General features: G+C 40.8%; 2 protein-coding genes across 3 annotated transcripts; one reads left to right on the top strand and one right to left on the bottom strand.

The window, feature by feature from the left end:
• Nucleotides 1-1,827: 1,827 nt before the first annotated feature.
• On the top strand, nucleotides 1,828-10,333 carry LOC306758223 (electrogenic aspartate/glutamate antiporter SLC25A12, mitochondrial-like). The gene is made up of 18 exons (XM_079243465.1): nucleotides 1,828-1,862; nucleotides 2,646-2,699; nucleotides 3,812-3,957; nucleotides 4,344-4,459; nucleotides 4,891-5,030; nucleotides 5,180-5,326; nucleotides 6,120-6,258; nucleotides 6,371-6,464; nucleotides 6,547-6,631; nucleotides 6,778-6,859; nucleotides 6,951-7,109; nucleotides 7,461-7,513; nucleotides 8,065-8,145; nucleotides 8,323-8,463; nucleotides 8,651-8,789; nucleotides 8,885-9,043; nucleotides 9,130-9,220; nucleotides 9,370-10,333. Exons 1-18 carry the CDS (start codon nucleotides 1,851-1,853, stop codon nucleotides 9,581-9,583), a joined length of 2,052 nt encoding a protein of 683 aa, XP_079099591.1. The 5' UTR covers nucleotides 1,828-1,850; the 3' UTR covers nucleotides 9,584-10,333.
• A 172-nt stretch (nucleotides 10,334-10,505) lies between these two features.
• Nucleotides 10,506-17,334, bottom strand: LOC306758952 (dynein, cytoplasmic 1, intermediate chain 2a-like). 2 transcript variants are annotated; one of them, XM_079244404.1, is made up of 17 exons: nucleotides 17,218-17,334; nucleotides 15,764-15,872; nucleotides 15,544-15,670; nucleotides 15,012-15,096; nucleotides 14,601-14,663; nucleotides 14,285-14,409; nucleotides 14,106-14,195; nucleotides 13,837-13,999; nucleotides 13,630-13,729; nucleotides 13,298-13,423; nucleotides 13,054-13,200; nucleotides 12,825-12,938; nucleotides 12,597-12,730; nucleotides 12,333-12,477; nucleotides 12,109-12,249; nucleotides 11,813-11,938; nucleotides 10,506-11,694 (listed from the first exon to the last, which is right to left on the bottom strand). In XM_079244404.1, exons 2-17 carry the CDS (start codon nucleotides 15,869-15,871, stop codon nucleotides 11,593-11,595), a joined length of 1,896 nt encoding a protein of 631 aa, XP_079100530.1. In that variant the 5' UTR covers nucleotide 15,872; nucleotides 17,218-17,334; the 3' UTR covers nucleotides 10,506-11,592. The 2 variants fall into 2 exon arrangements, with proteins under 2 accessions (XP_079100530.1, XP_079100531.1); XM_079244405.1 differs by lacking the exon at nucleotides 14,601-14,663.
• Nucleotides 17,335-17,855: the final 521 nt, after the last annotated feature.

The raw sequence follows: 17,855 nt of genomic DNA on the forward strand, positions 1-17,855 counted from the left end.
TAATTTAAACCTAAATCTGTTTCTCCCAAAATATTTTTACTTAATATTACTGTGTAATATTTTGAGTATTTATTTTTCCTGGTTTCTAAACACCTCAACAGAAAATGTACTCTTGTAGGAGACGACATTTAGCATAATTTTTTAACAAAGCTGCAATAAATAGATGGCCAGGTCGTAGACAGATGTAGGTTACAACCTTATCAGCGAAAACAAATACTACTGATACCATTTATTGACATTTTACTAAGGTCAGCAAGATAAAAACCCTAATCTACTGAATCAACAAAGTGTTATAAAAAGATCATTTAAAAATCCTAACATAAGTAAAAGAAAAAATATATTTTTTGGAACAAAGTGAAAGAGAATTAATAAGCATTTTTGATGATGCAAGTATTTTTATGGAAAATATTTTTTCTTGTCATTGGAAAAAACCATATATTTTTCGCTGATGAGGGATTTATCAGTGGGTTATTTAGTGTATTGTGCTATTAGCAAGCAGCATCACCAGAGTAATAATAGTAGTAACAGTCCTGGTGGTAATAAACCCAGTAGTATATCAGCAGATACTGTAGTTGTAAGAATAATATAGTACAAATCTTTTTCCAAAAAATATTTCAGATGCTTTTTAAAATGCAACCTTTTTAAGAAATACATGTCGTTGAAATAAAAAAAAAAATAGGCAAGGCAAGTTTATTTGTATAGCACATTTTATGAAAAAAAAGGACAAACAATTAAAAGTGCTTTACCTAAACATCAAAAGCATTTACAGGTGTTGTGAAGAGCACTTGCAGAGTTTGGCTGAGGCGGGTGTGGACCGAGGCCTTAAGCAAAATAAAAACAATCTTTAGGGAAGAATGAGGAGTCAAACAACTTCTGTAGGCTCCAGTTGGTCTGTTGAACCTGTTTTTCTGCTCCAGCATAATGCCACAAAACCCTGTGGCTTTAACAAAAATTTTCACAAGAAATCAAAAATATTTTGTTTTTGGAATTTTAAAAAATTTCACCAGTTTTTTTTTTTTTTAATAGAACAGGAACTAGAATAGAATAGATAAATGGGGTCATCAGCAATCAGTAATTAAATACTTAATCAGTAATTAACCCCCCCCCCCCCTTACTCATCGTTCCCTCTCGTTATCTTTTCTACCCGATCCTGCATAAAATTGAGCGCCGCCCTGCGGCAGCTGCTTCAGTCTGCCGGATACTATTTATGTTTAGATGTAACCAGTTTTTCTGCTCTGGGACGGCTTGAACGCCTACTGGATACAATCCAATGACAGTAAATGATTCTGTCTTCACATATGTAACATATTGCATGCCATTTACATGACTTAGGTTTATGTAGTCCACGTGTTTTTTTTAAAAAAAAAGATTTTAATCCTTGCAAGAATTTTTTCGGTCTGTTTCTGTCCCGTAAAGTTGAGGTCCCAACTGCATGTTGCTGGCAATTTACTCAAAATTTAAAGGAAAAAAAACCGAAAAAGATTTTCCAGACCTGCAATGTTTTTTAAAGTATAGTTTAATGGTTATTGGTGGCATATTAGTTGTTGTAGCAGAGGTAGCTAAGTATTGTTTGGTTGCACCATCACCGCAGTGACAACAGCGCGAGCTGATGTAAGAATTCCGCGTTCCGCTGCGAGGAGTTTGTGTCACTCACCGTATTTCAGAAGTAGCTTACGTGTCACCTTCAATGACTCTGAATACCATGTGTTGTTCTTCCATTCAAAACTGAAATTGAATTTTGACTTTTATTGTTTTTTTTTTTTTTTTTTTTTAAAGTTTGGTTTCATTTCCATACCTGAGGCGTGTGGGCTCGCTCTGCTCGTTCACTGCGCGTGACGTCAAAAACCAGCATGGCGGTCAAGGTGACTTGGGCATCGCTCTCTTAGCGATTTTCAAACCTCTACATTACTGTGTGTGCATGTATTCTGTCAGTTTTCTCGTGTAGGAGTTACTGAAGTCAGACTTTCTGGTCCTGTCCGGGTAGGGTGTCTCGGATGCGGCATATCCCGACGCTGTAGCATCACTGGGCTAGCTGCCGCTAGACGGTGGCTGGCCTTGATGAGACATCCACAACCTCGAAGTTAGCGACATAATGCTAAAGACGCTACGAGGCTGCTTATACAGCGGTGATAAAATAAAAAATAAAAAACCCGGCTTATCTTAAGTGACAGCTTTTCGGAGTAGCCACCTTTTGTTTGCTCTCATCCTCTCGCTTTTTTGCAGATGTAACGCGTAACATATGATGGCAATGGTTTGTGTCCTCTTCATATGAGTAGTTTGTGCTTGCTAGCTGGCTACCTTAAAACATTAGTTTGGTCATTACTGTGTGTTTTGCTTAGTGGCTCGTTTACTTGTTAAGATAGTTACGTGACTTGTTCAACTTGTTTTCACGCCAACTTATTCACGGTTAGCTTTGATTGTGTTCATTCCTGACGCAGTGGCTTATTTCTCTGTATTGCAATGGCTGTTTCAAGGAGACATCACCTCTAACCTGTTTCATTTTGCCTCATCTTTTACCCCGATGCCGCCTGTAAAACTTGGTTAAGTCGACACTTGTGTAAACGTTTAAGTATTTAAAGGCTATATTGTCATTGGCATAATATGTCTACACTTTAGTTCAGTGTGTTTGTGTGTATATTTTTTAGGTGCAATCTACCAAACGTGGAGACCCAAATGAGCTGAAGGCAATTTTCCAGAAGGTGAGTTTGTATGTTTTTGTTCTCACAGTGGACATTAGTTAATACTTTGGTCAGTGTCCTGTTGGACGTGATTACATATTCATCAGACGTATTAGTGTTGTAGAATAAATGTAAGAAAATGACTAATCTCTGGGTTTGTTTATAGTTTTTGAGTTTGTGAGTACATCCATCATTAAGCCTTGCAGTGATTTTTGACTGAAATACAGGTGGAAACATAACAGACTTATACTTGATTAGGAATTAATAGTAATTAGAAGTAGTTTCTTGTGATCCTGGGGTTGGCATGTCAATGTTTTTGGGTTTTTTCTAAGTTCTGATTTACTTTATGTAGCAGATATATTTGGTTAGACTTAAAACTGTTGTACACTAGAAGCTGCATAGCTGCAATACAGATCATGAGATGTTATGAAAAACTGCATTGACATGAGACTTTGTTTACCTATACTTTGTTACACTGTCATCTGAACGATGAGTGGTCCACCGTGTGATTGTCATGTGGGCCAGCGGTTTTAAGTTGCTCAGGTCAGATAGCTGAGAAGCTGAAGCCAAAAAAAGGACAAAGAAAATCCATGCATGTATGTTTGCTGTTATCTGTAGGTGCAAAAATCTAAAATATCATGTTACAAATGCTGAATCAGTTACCTCAGTTGTTGAGAGACAGCATGAAAAACCAGCAGTTAGGTGCTGTGACCAGTAACAGATGGATAGCTTTGAAAACTACTGTACTAAACAAATAATTATGTTAAATCTTAACTGTAATACTTTGGTTAAGAATTTGTATTTACAACAATCTCACAAAGTAACTTAAAAAGGTTTATCATACTTGTGCTTGTGATTTAAGTTGATACATAGATTATATGGTCTGCATACTGCACAGTTATGCTTCTGAGAACTAACTGGACACCACTAGTTGGGGTGCTTTGAGAGGGATAAGAAACTTGTGCAACTTACAGAAATAACTTGAAATTGTTTCATGTGTGGACTTCTTTTTGTCCTGAGTCAACTGTTTGAGTCAAAACAACTATTGTGATCCATTAGATGAAGATGCTGTCCTTTAAGTAGGACAAATTATCCCCAGCTGATGTTGTTTTCTGTTTTTATTTACTCGTTAGTATGCCAGTGTTGTGGACAAAGATGAAGAAAGGTTTATGACCCCAGGAGACTTTGTCCAGAGGTATCTGGGTCTACACACGCAGATTCATCACAACCCCAAAACGGTCCAACTCATCGCTGCCGTAGCCGACACCACAAAGGACGGGTATGCACTAACGCAATCAGTTCACTGCTTATCATCAGCATTCAAGAAGTTTATGGAGCTGTCTCACTACTTGTCATTAGAGCTACCATTAGATAAGATAACATTTAGTGAACTCAAGTATGCCATTTAAAGAACTTGTTAATTACATTTATTAAGAAAACTGATAATCATATTCATTTAGATCATATGACTCTGCAATAACTTGCAAATGTGTCTTTGTAATTAGTTTATCCAGAAGGTGAATAATTTTGCCCCCATGTATTCACACATTTTCTTGTTTTTGTGTTCGGTAAAAGTGTATTATGTAACATGCTTAAATGCATTAATGTCTCAAATCCAGTGCTAAACATTTGAACCCTTTCTGTCCCACCTACACACCATTGCAGGCTGATCTCATTCCAGGAGTTTCTCGCATTCGAGTCGGTGTTGTGTGCACCAGATGCCCTCTTCATAGTAGCTTTTCAGTTGTTTGACAAGACTGGAACCGGGACCATTTCCTATGGTATGAACCATTTGTGCGTGTGTGCTTGTTCTGTCTCTTCTAAGGATTTTCCCAGATAGTTAGAAAAAAAAAAAAAATTCTATATATACAATTACAGAATGACTGGAATATCTATTTTTAGCAATCCAGAGTTGTTGACGAAAGCTGAAATATTCTGAATTTGTCAGTTCCACGTGATCATCAGAAGTTCACGTTTCCCTACAGTGGGGAAATTTCCTACCATGAAATTGTTAACCAGATTACTCATTGGGTTTAGTCACTGCACATTGATGGACTTGCATAATCTCATGCACTGTTACAGGTTTTTTTCCTGCCTACTTCCCTGTAATCATGAAGCTTTACCTTTATTTTTTATAACATGATTGTTTTTAAATTTGTTGAGAAAATAAATGTCTCTTTTGTTTCCCTCCATTTGTGTATTTGTGCTGCAGAGAATGTCCGAGACATCTTCAGCCAGACCACAGTGCACCACCATATTCCCTTCAACTGGGACTGTGAGTTCATCCATCTGCACTTTGGGCACGACCGCAAGAAACAGCTTAGTTACCTCGAGTTCACCGAGTTCCTGCAGGTACATCACACACAAAGACACTGATTTGCCTGATTTTTTTTTTTTTTTTCTCTGTCTGTCTTTTGTGTTTTACTTCATCTCGGCATCTGTCACACGCTGATTTATTGAAGCTATTTTTACACTCAGCCTTGTGCTGCCATGTTTTTTAGGAGCTGCAGTTGGAGCATGCACGCCAGGCGTTTGCCCAGAAGGACAAAGGGAAAAATGGTGTCATCTCTGCAATGGACTTCAGTGACATTATGTCTACAATCAGGCACCACATGCTCACACCCTTTGTGGAGGAGAACCTTGTCTCAGTGAGTGTCTCTGACCATGGCGCAGAATATTAATTGGAGTCTGATGCAAGGCTGACAGGTTACAAAAGGTTTCAGATACAGTGGATTTCTGAAACTCTACATACTCAGCTGTGGTAAATCCCCACCCTGTTCCCATCTAGGGTCAGTTTCAAAAGGTAATACTGGCTATTTTCAGCTTAGGCCTCGAGAATTTCTTATTTAGCTGATCTTTTAAGCCATGCTGAGTTTCAGAAATGTTCATTCATGTGCTGTTTTCACATGTGAACGCTGAGGATTTGTAGGAGGACTTTATCCAGGTTTTTCAACAGTTTGTGTTTACAGAAGCACATTTCTGCGGGACACACTGCTAGCGATGTGCTCTCCTGCCTGTCTGGAGCCTGCAGAAGGCAGTACATGATGCATCAGGGTGTGTTGAGAATAGCAGATGAAAGCTCCTTATTGTATAGGTGTATTGCATGATCTGTACCTATCCAGTCAGACAAACTTAAGTGAACATGTGTGTTTGTACACAGCAGTCACAAATGCTTCACATTTTTTGTGAGCATGTTCATACATTATCTCACCCCCTTATCTTCTCATATTAAATGGGAATAACTGTCAGTTTGGTTAAAGCTAATATCTTTTAATGGTAATGAATCGATTAAGAAGAAATCACGATTAATATAGAATTTCTTCAACCCCATACTGAGTAACATTTAAATGTGTAGATCTTTGCTTAAATTGGTCAGAAATAGAACAAAACGTGTCTTTTACTAGTTACACCAGAACATGAATGATTTTTGTCCCCTACTAGGCTGCAGGTGGCAGCACGTCTCACATGGTCAGCTTCTCTTACTTTAATGCCTTCAACTCCCTCCTGAACAACATGGAGCTGATCCGCAAGATCTACAGCACGCTGGCTGGAACACGGAAGGACACGCTTGTGACCAAAGGTGCACACATTGTCGTAGCTTTGTCTTTGAGCTCAAGTTTTACGCATGTTGTAAACATCAGTGTTTCTGTGAAAATTTCCCCCTCCATCTTTGTCTCCATTTCTCTCTGCAGAGGAGTTTGTTCATGCTGCCAACAAGTTTGGTCAGATCACTCCCATGGAAATCGACATCTTGTACCAACTGTCGGGCCTGCACTCTCCCTCTGGGTAAATCTCAGCCATGCCATTATTTTTAGATGTTTCTCAAATGCTATGATGATGTAGAAAAAAATAAAACCATGTTTTTCAGACGTCTGAACCTTGCTGACATTGAAAGGATAGCTCCGTTAGAGGAGGGATGTTTGCCCTACCACCTGGTGGAAAGTCAAAAACAGGTGGGATGCTTGTAGCTGGCAGTGTGAGCAAAAGTGTCCTTGGTTGACAGTTTGTGTTTGCACTCAAATGCAGGGTTTTACAACCGTGGCATCATTAGAATTATCTATTTAACATCACCATGGTCACATATGTTGTTGTCAAACAGTCCCATGGGGATGGTTCGAGGCCCGTGTGGCTGCAGGTTGCAGAATCAGCCTACAGGTTCACTCTGGGCTCCATTGCTGGAGGTGAGTTAGCCCGTGACACAGCACAAATCTGCTCAGCTTCTGATGTTTAATTTGATGGATTGTATTTAGTCCGATGTCATGTGTTCAATAGCCACCGGAGCAACAGCAGTGTATCCCATCGACTTAGTGAAGACTCGAATGCAGAACCAGAGGTCCACAGGATCTTTTGTCGGAGAGTTGATGTACAAAAACAGCTTTGATTGTGCAAAGAAGGTCCTTCGCTATGAGGGCTTCTTTGGCTTCTACAGAGGTAAGCAACACTTTATTTCATGAGCTTCAACAAAGCTTCATCACACATTCCACATATATAAGAATAACAGACTATTTTATTATGGATAGGATTTTTTTTGTACCCAAAAATTGAAGAAAAGAATCTTTTATTATCTTTTGTCTAATGATAAAATTTCAGTAGATTTACATCATGTGAGCTCTCCTGCATCCTTAATAAAATTACATTAATTCACAGTTTTTCTCTGTTTATGTGCTGCTTTTCTCATCCTTCTTATTTCCTCTTCATTTCTCTTCTCATGCTCCTGTATGTTCAATATTTTGTATGAATTTGGATATTTTCTGTCGTTCATTCTGCTGTGATTCCCTGCAGGTCTGGTTCCTCAGCTCATTGGTGTGGCGCCTGAGAAGGCTATCAAACTTACAGTGAGTATTTCTCCCTATTTACATTCTCACTTCCCAATCACATTATAACTGCTTCTTTAACAGCATTTCAAACACTTGACATCCAGTTTTCACAAGAGAATCCTCCTATAGGAAAATACTGGGGACTAATGACAGACCACAAACTGGTGTAGTCAGCCAGCTCTGTTGTGGGTCTTAAATTATCATATGCTTGGCTGTGTATTGCCAGTGTTACCAGGGCATCCATGCTAAGGTATGCAGACTCAGTATGTGCAGGATTTTTATGCAAGATAAATATGGATACAACAGCATTTAGTTGATAGGATCATGAAAAAAAAAGCAGGTGAGATGATCTCATTGACTGTGTAGAAGGCCCATCATTTCCCGATGGTAGACATCCTTTATGCTCAAGTGACCTTGTAAAAATATAAAAAATAAAGTATATTTATGTTTAGCATAGGAGCTTGAACAGCATAACTGTTAAACAAAAACATTACATTTGTGTCTGATAACTAAAGATGGTGCACACTGATTATAAGATGGCTCTACATTACTATTAATCTGTCCTACAGGTGAATGACTTTGTCAGAGATAAATGCACAGAGAAAGATGGCACGATTCCTTTATATGCTGAAATTATGGCCGGTGGATGTGTAAGTACCTGGTTGGTTCCACACCTGTTTATTCTTGTGAATGCAGTTAACTCTAGATAAGTACATGTAGATACCATCACGTAGTTTGTTTCTGTAGTTAGGTTATCTACAAGCGGGAACAAATTGATATTATTTATCCATCTGCAATCTCTTATCAACCATCTCCTTTTTTTTCAGGCTGGAGCCTCTCAGGTGATCTTCACCAACCCTCTGGAGATTGTGAAGATTCGCCTGCAGGTAGCAGGTGAGATCACCACGGGGCCTCGAGTCAGTGCACTCAGTGTGGTTCGTGACCTGGGCTTCTTTGGACTTTACAAGGTAATAATCCTCAAAATACACCTGCAACCTTTGATAAAGGTTATAGTTAGTTTGCAGTTGTAAAAGCAGAACTGCAAACTCTCTCACTGTGGAAGATTAATTGGCACCCTCTCTTTGACAGTAATGTATACTTTCCCTTAGCAGCTCTCTGTCAGTCTTATGCTTGTGTTTTAATGTGTCTGTACAGGGGGCCAAAGCTTGTTTCCTAAGAGACATTCCCTTCTCAGCAATCTACTTCCCAGTCTATGCCCATACTAAGGCTCAACTAGCTGATGAAGATGGCAGACTGGGACCTCTGCAGCTTCTCACCGCTGGAGCCATTGCAGGTAAGCTCTAATAGTGACCCATACCACCGGATGCAGTCAGCACTCAGTGCATTTTCTAAAAGAAGGAGGGGGGGTTGTCTCTTAACTGTGTCCAGGTGTCCCTGCGGCCTCCCTTGTCACACCGGCCGATGTCATCAAGACACGTTTGCAAGTTGCAGCGAGGGCCGGACAAACCACTTATTCAGGAGTCATCGACTGCTTCAGGAAGATAATGAGAGAGGAAGGCTTCAGGGCTTTGTGGAAGGGAGCTGGAGGTGTCTATTAGTCAAATACACGTTACACATGGCTCATTTTCAGTTGTAGGCACTTTAAATCCATCTGTGTTTTTCTTTTATTCCAGCTCGTATGTGTCGATCCTCCCCTCAGTTTGGTGTAACTCTGGTGACTTATGAGCTTTTGCAGCGGTGGTTCTACGTTGACTTTGGAGGACAGTGAGTTTAAAAAAAAAAAAAAAATCATTATTAAAACCAACAAGAGTTGTTCAGCTATTCTATAAGCTTTACTGAAACTTAGATTGGTAGTTTTGGGAAACATCTGTGGGGATTTAAGATTCTGTGAATTTTCCCTCCTCTCTCTGCAGTCGCCCAGTAGGATCGGAGCCAACGCCCAAGTCTCGCATCTCAGAGCTTCCTCCCATTAATGCAGACCACGTCGGAGGCTACCGCCTGGCTGCAGCTACTTTTGCCGGAGTGGAGAACAAATTCGGCCTCCATCTTCCAAAGTTCAAGTCCTCTGGCGTGGTTTCCATACATCACACAGACGCAGGCACAGCCGCACCAGTTCAGGCGCCATAAAAGTCTACATCTCCATATCGCCTCAACATCCCTCTCCGCCTTTACCAGGGGCCAGACACTTAGATACACACTTTAAAAAAAAAAAAAAAAAAAAAAAAAAAAGCACATGGTTGACACCTCGCATTAGGGGCCATTCATTTAGGAACAAACGGCAAGAGCCTGATGCGCTCTGCAGGGTGAAGGTGAACCAAGTAATTACTTGCCAGCCGTGGAGGTGGATTGCTGTTTGCAGCTATTAAACCATCAAGCAGACAGCAACAAAAAAAGGCACTGTTGGTATGTCTTTCAGTGGCTGTGTGCTCCTGGGAACTCCATCCTTTGTGTTCTTCTCTTGAGCATTTGTGTAAACCCGAACCTTGGGCACTCCTCTCTGTCTCTCATGAGTTGGTGATTCATTCTGTTTTCTGTCTGATAGTATGAGTTGGACTTCTCTTATGGGACAGTGGGCACAGGAAATAATAGATTGCTCTGCACAGTGTGTGGGGCTTCACTCTGCAACTCCTCACACAGGAGACTACATACTGTACATATTGTATAACTACTGAAGAAATGTTACAAGACAAAGCTTCGTAACATTCAGCCTGCAACGTTACACAGTAAGTGTAATGTTATGGCACCGTGGGGCCTTTGGTCCTGGTCTCTGAGAATCACTCTTACTGATGTACAGAACTTTTCAAACAAGTGTTTTCTTGATGAAACAAGAATCATGAGCAGAGGATTAGATATTAATAAATTAAATGTATCTCAATTAAGTCATTGTATTTTAATGGAATAAATCATCCATATGGTTTTAATTTTACCAATCTGTTTTGAGTTTTTATTCCAACAGAAAAGTGCAACCATGTTTGATATCAGTAACATATACAGTAAAATTAGTCTGCAGAAAGCTGATACTGTTGATGGTACATCAAATATGATTGACGCAGTCATTTTTTCTCAATTATTTTTACTCTTAGTGAAAATTGTACAAGCTCAGTTAGATTGAAAGTAGCATCATTGGATGGAAAAATGGAGAGAAGTGAAATCAGTTTAGTTTCTGTAGTGAAAAGTTTCCAACCTCAGCAGCGCTCCTTCATTTTAAGATTGATAAGGTAAAATCTTCAGGAAAACAAGTCACAAACAGTTTCTGCTCCTTTAAAAGGTACAGAGTATGAAACATTAACTTTTGTTACAGAAAGAAAAAACACTTTATAGTCAAATTCAGGCCAAGTAAACTAACTAATTGCACCTTTCAATGCTTAATGCTGACTTAAAGATTGTACTATTTAAGTTTTAAGTACAAAGAAGCATTTTTTTAAATGATACAAAGTATTTAAATAAGTGCAACCACTGTAATAAATATTAAATATTGTAGTGGTTAAAATGTCAGAACGACACTCCTGAACAGGCCGGAGTGCATGTTTACACACATGAGCTGTGGTCATCAAGTCCTGCAGAGGATGAAGAGGATATGATGGTCAGCTTTCCCTCTCTGTTACAAGTTTGCCAGCTAAGCACAAGCGTGTCTAGAAAACATTACAACGTAAAAACACTCAAATGGTAATAAAAAGGTGCGAGTACAAAGGTTTGCATATTTTTAAAAAAAGGGCTGAGTTGGTAGAGGCCTCAGGAGAAGAGCAGGTTTTTGGAGCCCTGAGGATGTCAAAGCTAGAAGTTTCAGATTGGACAGCTCCATCTAAGCTGCAAATCACTTTCCTGTATCCCTCTAATGTCATCCTTCAGTCACCTTACTCTGATTTCTGTACTACGACTGGTACATGTGACATTCACTGTTACTACCAATGTACTCAAGTTCCGACACATTATAATGCACATATAAATTTGGCCTAAACCTGTCGTTTCTGTACATTCTAGCTCTGCACATCTCCTCAGGCCAAGTTGTAGGTGAAGAGAAAAAAAGCTGGAAGCCAGACAGGAGACTGAAGCTCCTGTGGTCGTGTCATGTACTGTGCTATAGGTGTGTAGTGTACAGGAGAGGAGTTTAGGAGCAGCAGCTGGGAGTTGTAGCATCAGACGTTGGCTAGTTCTTCAGCTTCATCTCGGTTCTCATTGATCTCAGCCAGAGTCCTGACGAAGCGCGTCCACTCGTCTGCCTTGGGCACGCAGATTTGCTGCAGGACGACAAAGCGTAGCATGTTCCAGCGGCGTGTCAGGCAGAGAGTTGGATGAAAATAATCTTCTGCATCATGACTCACTGCACAACAAGAGCAAGAGGGTCAAACATCTCACCTCTCCAACATCGTAGACCTGAACATGCCCCTCTGAGTCTCCAGTAGCAATCTCCTTTCCAGTGTGAGACCATCTCACGCCGTTCAGTGCTGGAGACCCCTCGACAGACACACTAGCAGTGGGAACCTAAAACACACACATCAGCTTTACTGGAGTCCTGCTGTGATCCACCATACGGCAGCAACACACTTCTGCATAAACTCTGCTGGCAATCAAACTCATTTTGGTTCACGGTGATACCAAAAAATGTATCCTGTAATTAAGAGGGGGGGAGGTATAAGTGTGTGTTTACGCACTTCAGTATCATTGTTGAGGTTCCATAGATCCAGGCGCCCAGAGAGGTCCACACAAGCAAACAGAGCAGGGTGTGTTGGGGACCACATGGCATCACAGACGTAGTCACAGCTGTCCTCGAATGAGTACAATGGACGGGTGCTCTGAAGCAGAAAGACCAAATTTATGTAAAGAGACATGATAAGTATCTATCTGCCTCAGTAGTGGTGTCCTGTACATGTTCAACCTTTGTGCTCCATAGTTTCACAGTCCAGTCAAAAGATGAGGAGATAAAGAGGTGAGAGAAATCAACAGGTCCTCCAGCACTGTGGCAGCTCAGCCCGGTCACAGGTCCGTGGTGGCCTTCAAACACCTCCGTGATGCCTGCTTTACTGTAACATGCACATAAAACCGCACCTTTAATATTTCAACTAATCTCAGATTTTAATGACTAGTTCAAACAAATAAAGACATTTGTTGCTCACAAGGACACAATTCAAAAAGCCTTCACCTGCCATGGCGACAAGCAGTGTAGACAGAGCCATCCTCACTCCCCACCACGAAGTTGTTCACGTCTCCAAGTGGAAACGCCATGGACGTCACAGCCACCGCCTTGCTCTGTTTGAACACCAGCTCCAGGCTGTCCTGCAGGGAAAACACAAGCAGCTTCAGGAACCCAGACACAACAGCCGACGTCTACCACCACGTCTCTGCAGTAATCCAAACCAGTGCAACCCACCTGCGGCTGGGACAGCATGTCCAGACTCCAGGAGCACATTTTGCCATCAGTGGAAATACTGATCAGGTTGTTGGCGTTTTGGGTTCCTACCACGTTCACGCAGTAGACGGGGTGCTGCAGAGCACAGCAAGAAAATGTGAAAATACAAACCAGTCATGACTGGTTTGACTAAAAAAAAAAAAAAAGATCAGGAGAGTGTGTGATATGATGGAGTGTGACCACTCATTACTGTGTGTGCAGCTGCAGACAAGGGAGTTCTCTGAACAGGGGTGCGCTTATTGCTTCTGTTGTCCCATAAGACTATCTGTCCAGAGTATGTCCCACCCACCACCAGGTTGGGATGAAATTTGGCAAACCCGGCTGACATCACCTCAGACTGCAAATCAGACCATACAAAAAAAGTCTTCAGCGCTTTCACAAAACCTTTAAGCTCAAGGTTTGCACTAAAACTGCGTGGAAAGTCTCTTCTTTACCTGGCAATGGAAGATGTACTCAGGCGTGGCCTTTTTGTACTTCATGTTCCAGACCAGTGCCACACCATCAGGCTCATGTGGAGTGTCCTCGTTGTTGTTGTATGAGGCTACCAGCAGCTCTGGATACTGGGAGGAACAGAAGTCATAATTATTTAGAGAAAATTAGAAGTCCCTGACAAGAAGAATCACAGTGGACCAGTATTCAAAGTGTGTGGTTAGTGTGCATGTAATAGTACAGAATCTCAGTAACTTAGATTCCGGGTGATTCAGAAAGTAAGCAACTAAACCTCTACTATGGGTGCTGTTTTTTACCACGTTAGTCCTCATCCCACCTGAGGAGACCAGTCGAGACAGGTGACCACTCTGTTTTTAGTCCAGCGCTCATCCCCAAACTGTCTGTTCAGAACCAGCTTAGCCCCGGCCTGCAAGTCACTGGGAAGAGAAAAAGAGATATGACTTTTTCTGCAAGTACATCTGACTATAACTTTACTTCTGTCTTTCAAATGTTTTTGTTATTTTTTCTTCTTCTTGTGTCTCACCCCTCCTTATCTTCTAGATCTCTGCCGCTGTAGTCAAAGCAGACATCTATCTGCTCTGACAGAGCTCTCTCCACGATTCGGCTGCTGTGCTCGAAAAAAGACAAGAAGTCGTCGGAGTGCAGAACCTGCAGCTTCTCTTCTTCTGTCAGCTCTTTAGGAGTGTCTACAGGCAGTTAATTACACATCAAAATGAGAATAATACAGGGAAATATCTTGTGGGAAGAGATTGTTTTACATCAGCCTATAGTGCTAAGAAGCTCTGTCCTTACCTTCTTCCTGCTGTTCGCCCTGTTCATCTTTATCCTCCTGGTGGTCCTCTGTTAGTGGGGGAGCACTTATCTCCTCATCCTCTTCCTCTTCTAAAAGACACATACATAAAGGTTATTTTGAATCACTTTTGTTTAAATCAGAGACAAAAGTTAGGAAAAGTGTGTCTGTATTTGTTTACCTTTTTGATCAGTGTGTGACAGCGCCTCTGTAGGTGTTTGTGTTTCTTTCGAATAGGACACCATTTCCTTGGGAACAAAGTCCACCTGGGTCAGTTTGGACATGCCGAGCCTCACGGATCCCCGTCTACATGTGCGCAATATTGCAGAAAAAGAATATATATTGACAAAATGAGGTCGATCTGAATGCGAATCCCATGTGTAAGGACGTAAATAATGATGCACAGACAGATCTGATGTATTAACACATTTCGACAAATCTAAGGTGAAACCACAAAACGTTGGAAGACAAGCTAAAGGAAAGAGGAGGAGCAGTACCCCATCAGCTCAGAGTCGGAGTGGAGTTGCAGAGTAGAGGGGTCAGGATCCCAATGCAATGTCCTTAAACAGCCAAACCACCAGATGGTGTTAGTGAGAGAAAGACAGGCCAGAGAAAAAGAAGGGAAAACAAGAGGCAGATGAAAGAAAACGGAGAGGACAAGCAAAAGGGTGTGTTACATACAAGACATTAAAGATGGAAAAAAAAAACAGGTAAGAGCAAGACAGACAGAGAGAAGAATGAAGTGTGTATTAATTGAGAGACATCAGCACGTTGGTGAAAAGGCAAAGAGACAGGTCAGAATTCATCAAACTTTATGAGACACACATTTTGCATGCAGGTACTTGACTAAACTACGTCAAAAATGACCAGAAACAAGCAGTCTCGGTCTCCTTCATTCACACACAGACCTTGGTCCTGCGTTTCCATCCGCAGAGTCCTGGCTTCCTGCATCGCTGCCCACTGATTTGTTGGAAGGAGACATAGGGGCGGGGACTAGGTAGTGAAACAGACACGTATCTTCTGTTACTACCCTCAGGGGTTGAGCTGTGAACAAGTGTGTGTTTGGCAGTGTGTGAGTGATGCGTGAGTGAGTGAGGGAGCACAGCGGATGGGACAGTGAATGTGTGAGGTAGGAAGTGAGTGACAGAAGAAAGTGTCCGAATGAGTGAGTGAATGAGTTTTCATGCAGTAAAGGAGGACAAAACACCAAAAGACAGACAAAGAGGAGAGAAGAGAGAATGACAATAAATGGCAGGCAGGTTTTAGGTGTCATGCACACAAAACATGTAAAATATGCTGATATTTAGTGAGCGGTAGCAATGACACTAAGCTTGGTCAGACTGTTGACAGACTTTTGTAAGCACTGTGAACTCGTAAAGGGAATGAACAGAAAATTACAGGTGGAAGGACAGAAGAGAAGCATGCAGCATGCACATTTACCATGGGGGACATCAGGGGTGATGCCAACACTCTGCAGCAATGCCTCTGCCTCCCTCCTCTTTCTCTCCAGATCCGTGTCTTCATGGGCAAGTGAGGACCCAGCCTCAGGTCCACGCTTTGAGTCTCCCTATGGTAGTCAGAGAGCACATTCATCTTCAGCCTGACAAAAATTCATAGTGTTGATATAGACTTATAATAGCATGGACATTTTATTACTCACATCCTTCTTTTTTTTCTCTTCTTCTTTCCTCTTCTTCTCTTCTCGAATCTGGGCAATCCTTTGCTTCTTCCTCTCCAGCTCAGCCTTCAGCTCACTTTTGTCAGACATTCTGCAAGAGAGAGATTGTTGTGACTGATCAAATAATAAACATAACCTTAAACACTGAATTTAATGGCATAGGTTAATGTTTGTTTTAAATCTTTTATGATGACTTAAACCCACAGATCTATTCAGAAGCTTTAGCAAAGCTCATGTGTTAGATAATAAACGGTTTGATTGCAGCTGTATTTTTTATAAATCCTGTACAGGTTGCCAGGTCTTCAGAGGACCAACACTGAGAGGAAAACAACCACCCATGCTCACATTCATGTCTGAGGAGAACTTAGAAACACCAATTAACCCAGCATGCATGTAATTCGATTGTGGGAGAAAACTTACATACCTGGCGAGAGCCCATGCAAAACATGCAAACTCTACAAGAGTCCCCCAGGAACCTTATTGCTTGCAGCTCACGGGGGTAAACACCACACCACTGTGCAATCACATTATAACTTTTATATCTTTTGTTTTTACGAAGAGGAAAACATTGAATATTAGTTGTGCTTTATTTTTGTGCTTTCAGCTAAAAAAAAAAAAAAAAAATTAAAAAAAAAAAAAAGGAGTGGATTTAACAGTAAGTCCGTCTTACAAATCAGTGCAGAGGTTTTGCTGATCTTTAGCCTGGTGCTGCTACAGAAATAAACTGTAGCCCTGGGCCTGTCACACTGGTGACATGTGAAAAGAGCCAGCTGATGATAACAATCTCCTCTTTATCTTGTTGCTCCTTCCTCCCCCCCACATATATCAGATCAAATCCTGAATGGCTGAGGAGGTGTACTCACACATAATAAATTATTAATCCCCTCACTTACATTAGTTAGTGAGGGGATTCATAATTTAAAAATAAGAGTGTTGTTTTTGTGTAAACCTTTAAATAATTGTAAATACTATTATTATTATTATTATCATTATTAACTAAAATAAAATAAATGACATTTAAAATGAAAATAAAATAAGTCATGTCGGAAAACAACAAAGCTGCAGTATTTTGTGTGTAACCGGGAGGCTAAGAACCTCTACGCGCACTGCAGTAACAACAGACAAATCAAAAAACTAGCTGCTGTGCCGCTTTTTACTTTGCCTCTTGATAATTAACCACTGACCTGATTCATACTTCATCGTGCTAAGGTTTTCTTATACCGTTTAGCATCGAGCAAACATTTTTATAATCTAATTAGCGGCTACACTATCAGCCTGGACTGTTAGCTGTGCTAGCATGCTAATCTCCAAGGCACCCGGCGGGCCTTCTGTCAGAATAATAAGACTAATGGTGTCAAACCAGTATACGAGCTCTAATGGCTGGTGTCTCTAAAGAAAAAGTAAAACAACACCGTAATGAGGGTATAATTAAATACCTGAAGTCAGAAGTTAGATTTTAGCGGAGAGGTGACAAGAATCCAGATTTGTGGACCTTAATTCTCACAACAAGATGATGGAGGAGGAGACTGATGATGCTGGAAGAGACAGCAACTCGCCCCGCTATGTTCTTCCTCTTCGTGGGTTTCCGCAGATTCATCGCAGAAGAGAGGAGAGGAGAACTACTGCCACCTTCTGGACGTAATGTGTAACATAAAGCTAGAAGTAGTCTTTCTTTCTTTCTTTCTTTCTTTCTTTCTTTCTGTCTCTGTATAGATTGCATGTAGGCTGTTTAATTAAAGAGCAAATGGTGATTAATCACCATTGTCACTGCCAATTATAGCTGTCAAAAATGCTAAGATTTTTTTTTTTTTAAATTCAACCAGAACTCATTTACACACCTTTATCAGCTGTTGGTTATTGTTTTTATTGTTTGTTTAACCATACAAAAGTCTTTACTGAATATTCAAACAGATTGCAGTACAGGCATCATGTGGTTTTTCATCCAAGAAGAATAAGAAACATGAAAGCTGTTGTTTATGGGCCCATCCTGTTAAACTTGATAACTTGCTCAATTCTAAATATACTGTCACAGCCTTGATTTGGTTTTGTCTTATTATTTAATATGCTATCGTAA

Source organism: Telmatherina bonti (assembly GCF_933228915.1).
Source record: "Telmatherina bonti genome assembly, chromosome: 7".
Lineage (NCBI taxonomy): Eukaryota > Metazoa > Chordata > Actinopteri > Atheriniformes > Telmatherinidae > Telmatherina > Telmatherina bonti.

What these genes read in the sequence shown, in the direction of transcription:
- LOC306758223 (XM_079243465.1), top strand. An exon ending in GGCCTGCACTCTCCCTCTGG is followed by an intron (nt 6,465 to 6,546) that starts GTAAATCTCAGC and finishes CATGTTTTTCAG; the next exon opens with ACGTCTGAACCTTGCTGACA. An exon ending in TACGTTGACTTTGGAGGACA is followed by an intron (nt 9,221 to 9,369) that starts GTGAGTTTAAAA and finishes CTCTCTCTGCAG; the next exon opens with TCGCCCAGTAGGATCGGAGC.
- LOC306758952 (XM_079244404.1), bottom strand. Translation starts at nt 15,871, where the DNA reads ATGTCTGACAAAAGTGAGCTGAAGGCTGAGCTGGAGAGGAAGAAGCAA. An exon ending in TGAAACTATGGAGCACAAAG is followed by an intron (nt 12,250 to 12,332) that starts GTTGAACATGTA and finishes TTTCTGCTTCAG; the next exon opens with AGCACCCGTCCATTGTACTC. An exon ending in AGGTCTACGATGTTGGAGAG is followed by an intron (nt 11,695 to 11,812) that starts GTGAGATGTTTG and finishes GTCGTCCTGCAG; the next exon opens with CAAATCTGCGTGCCCAAGGC.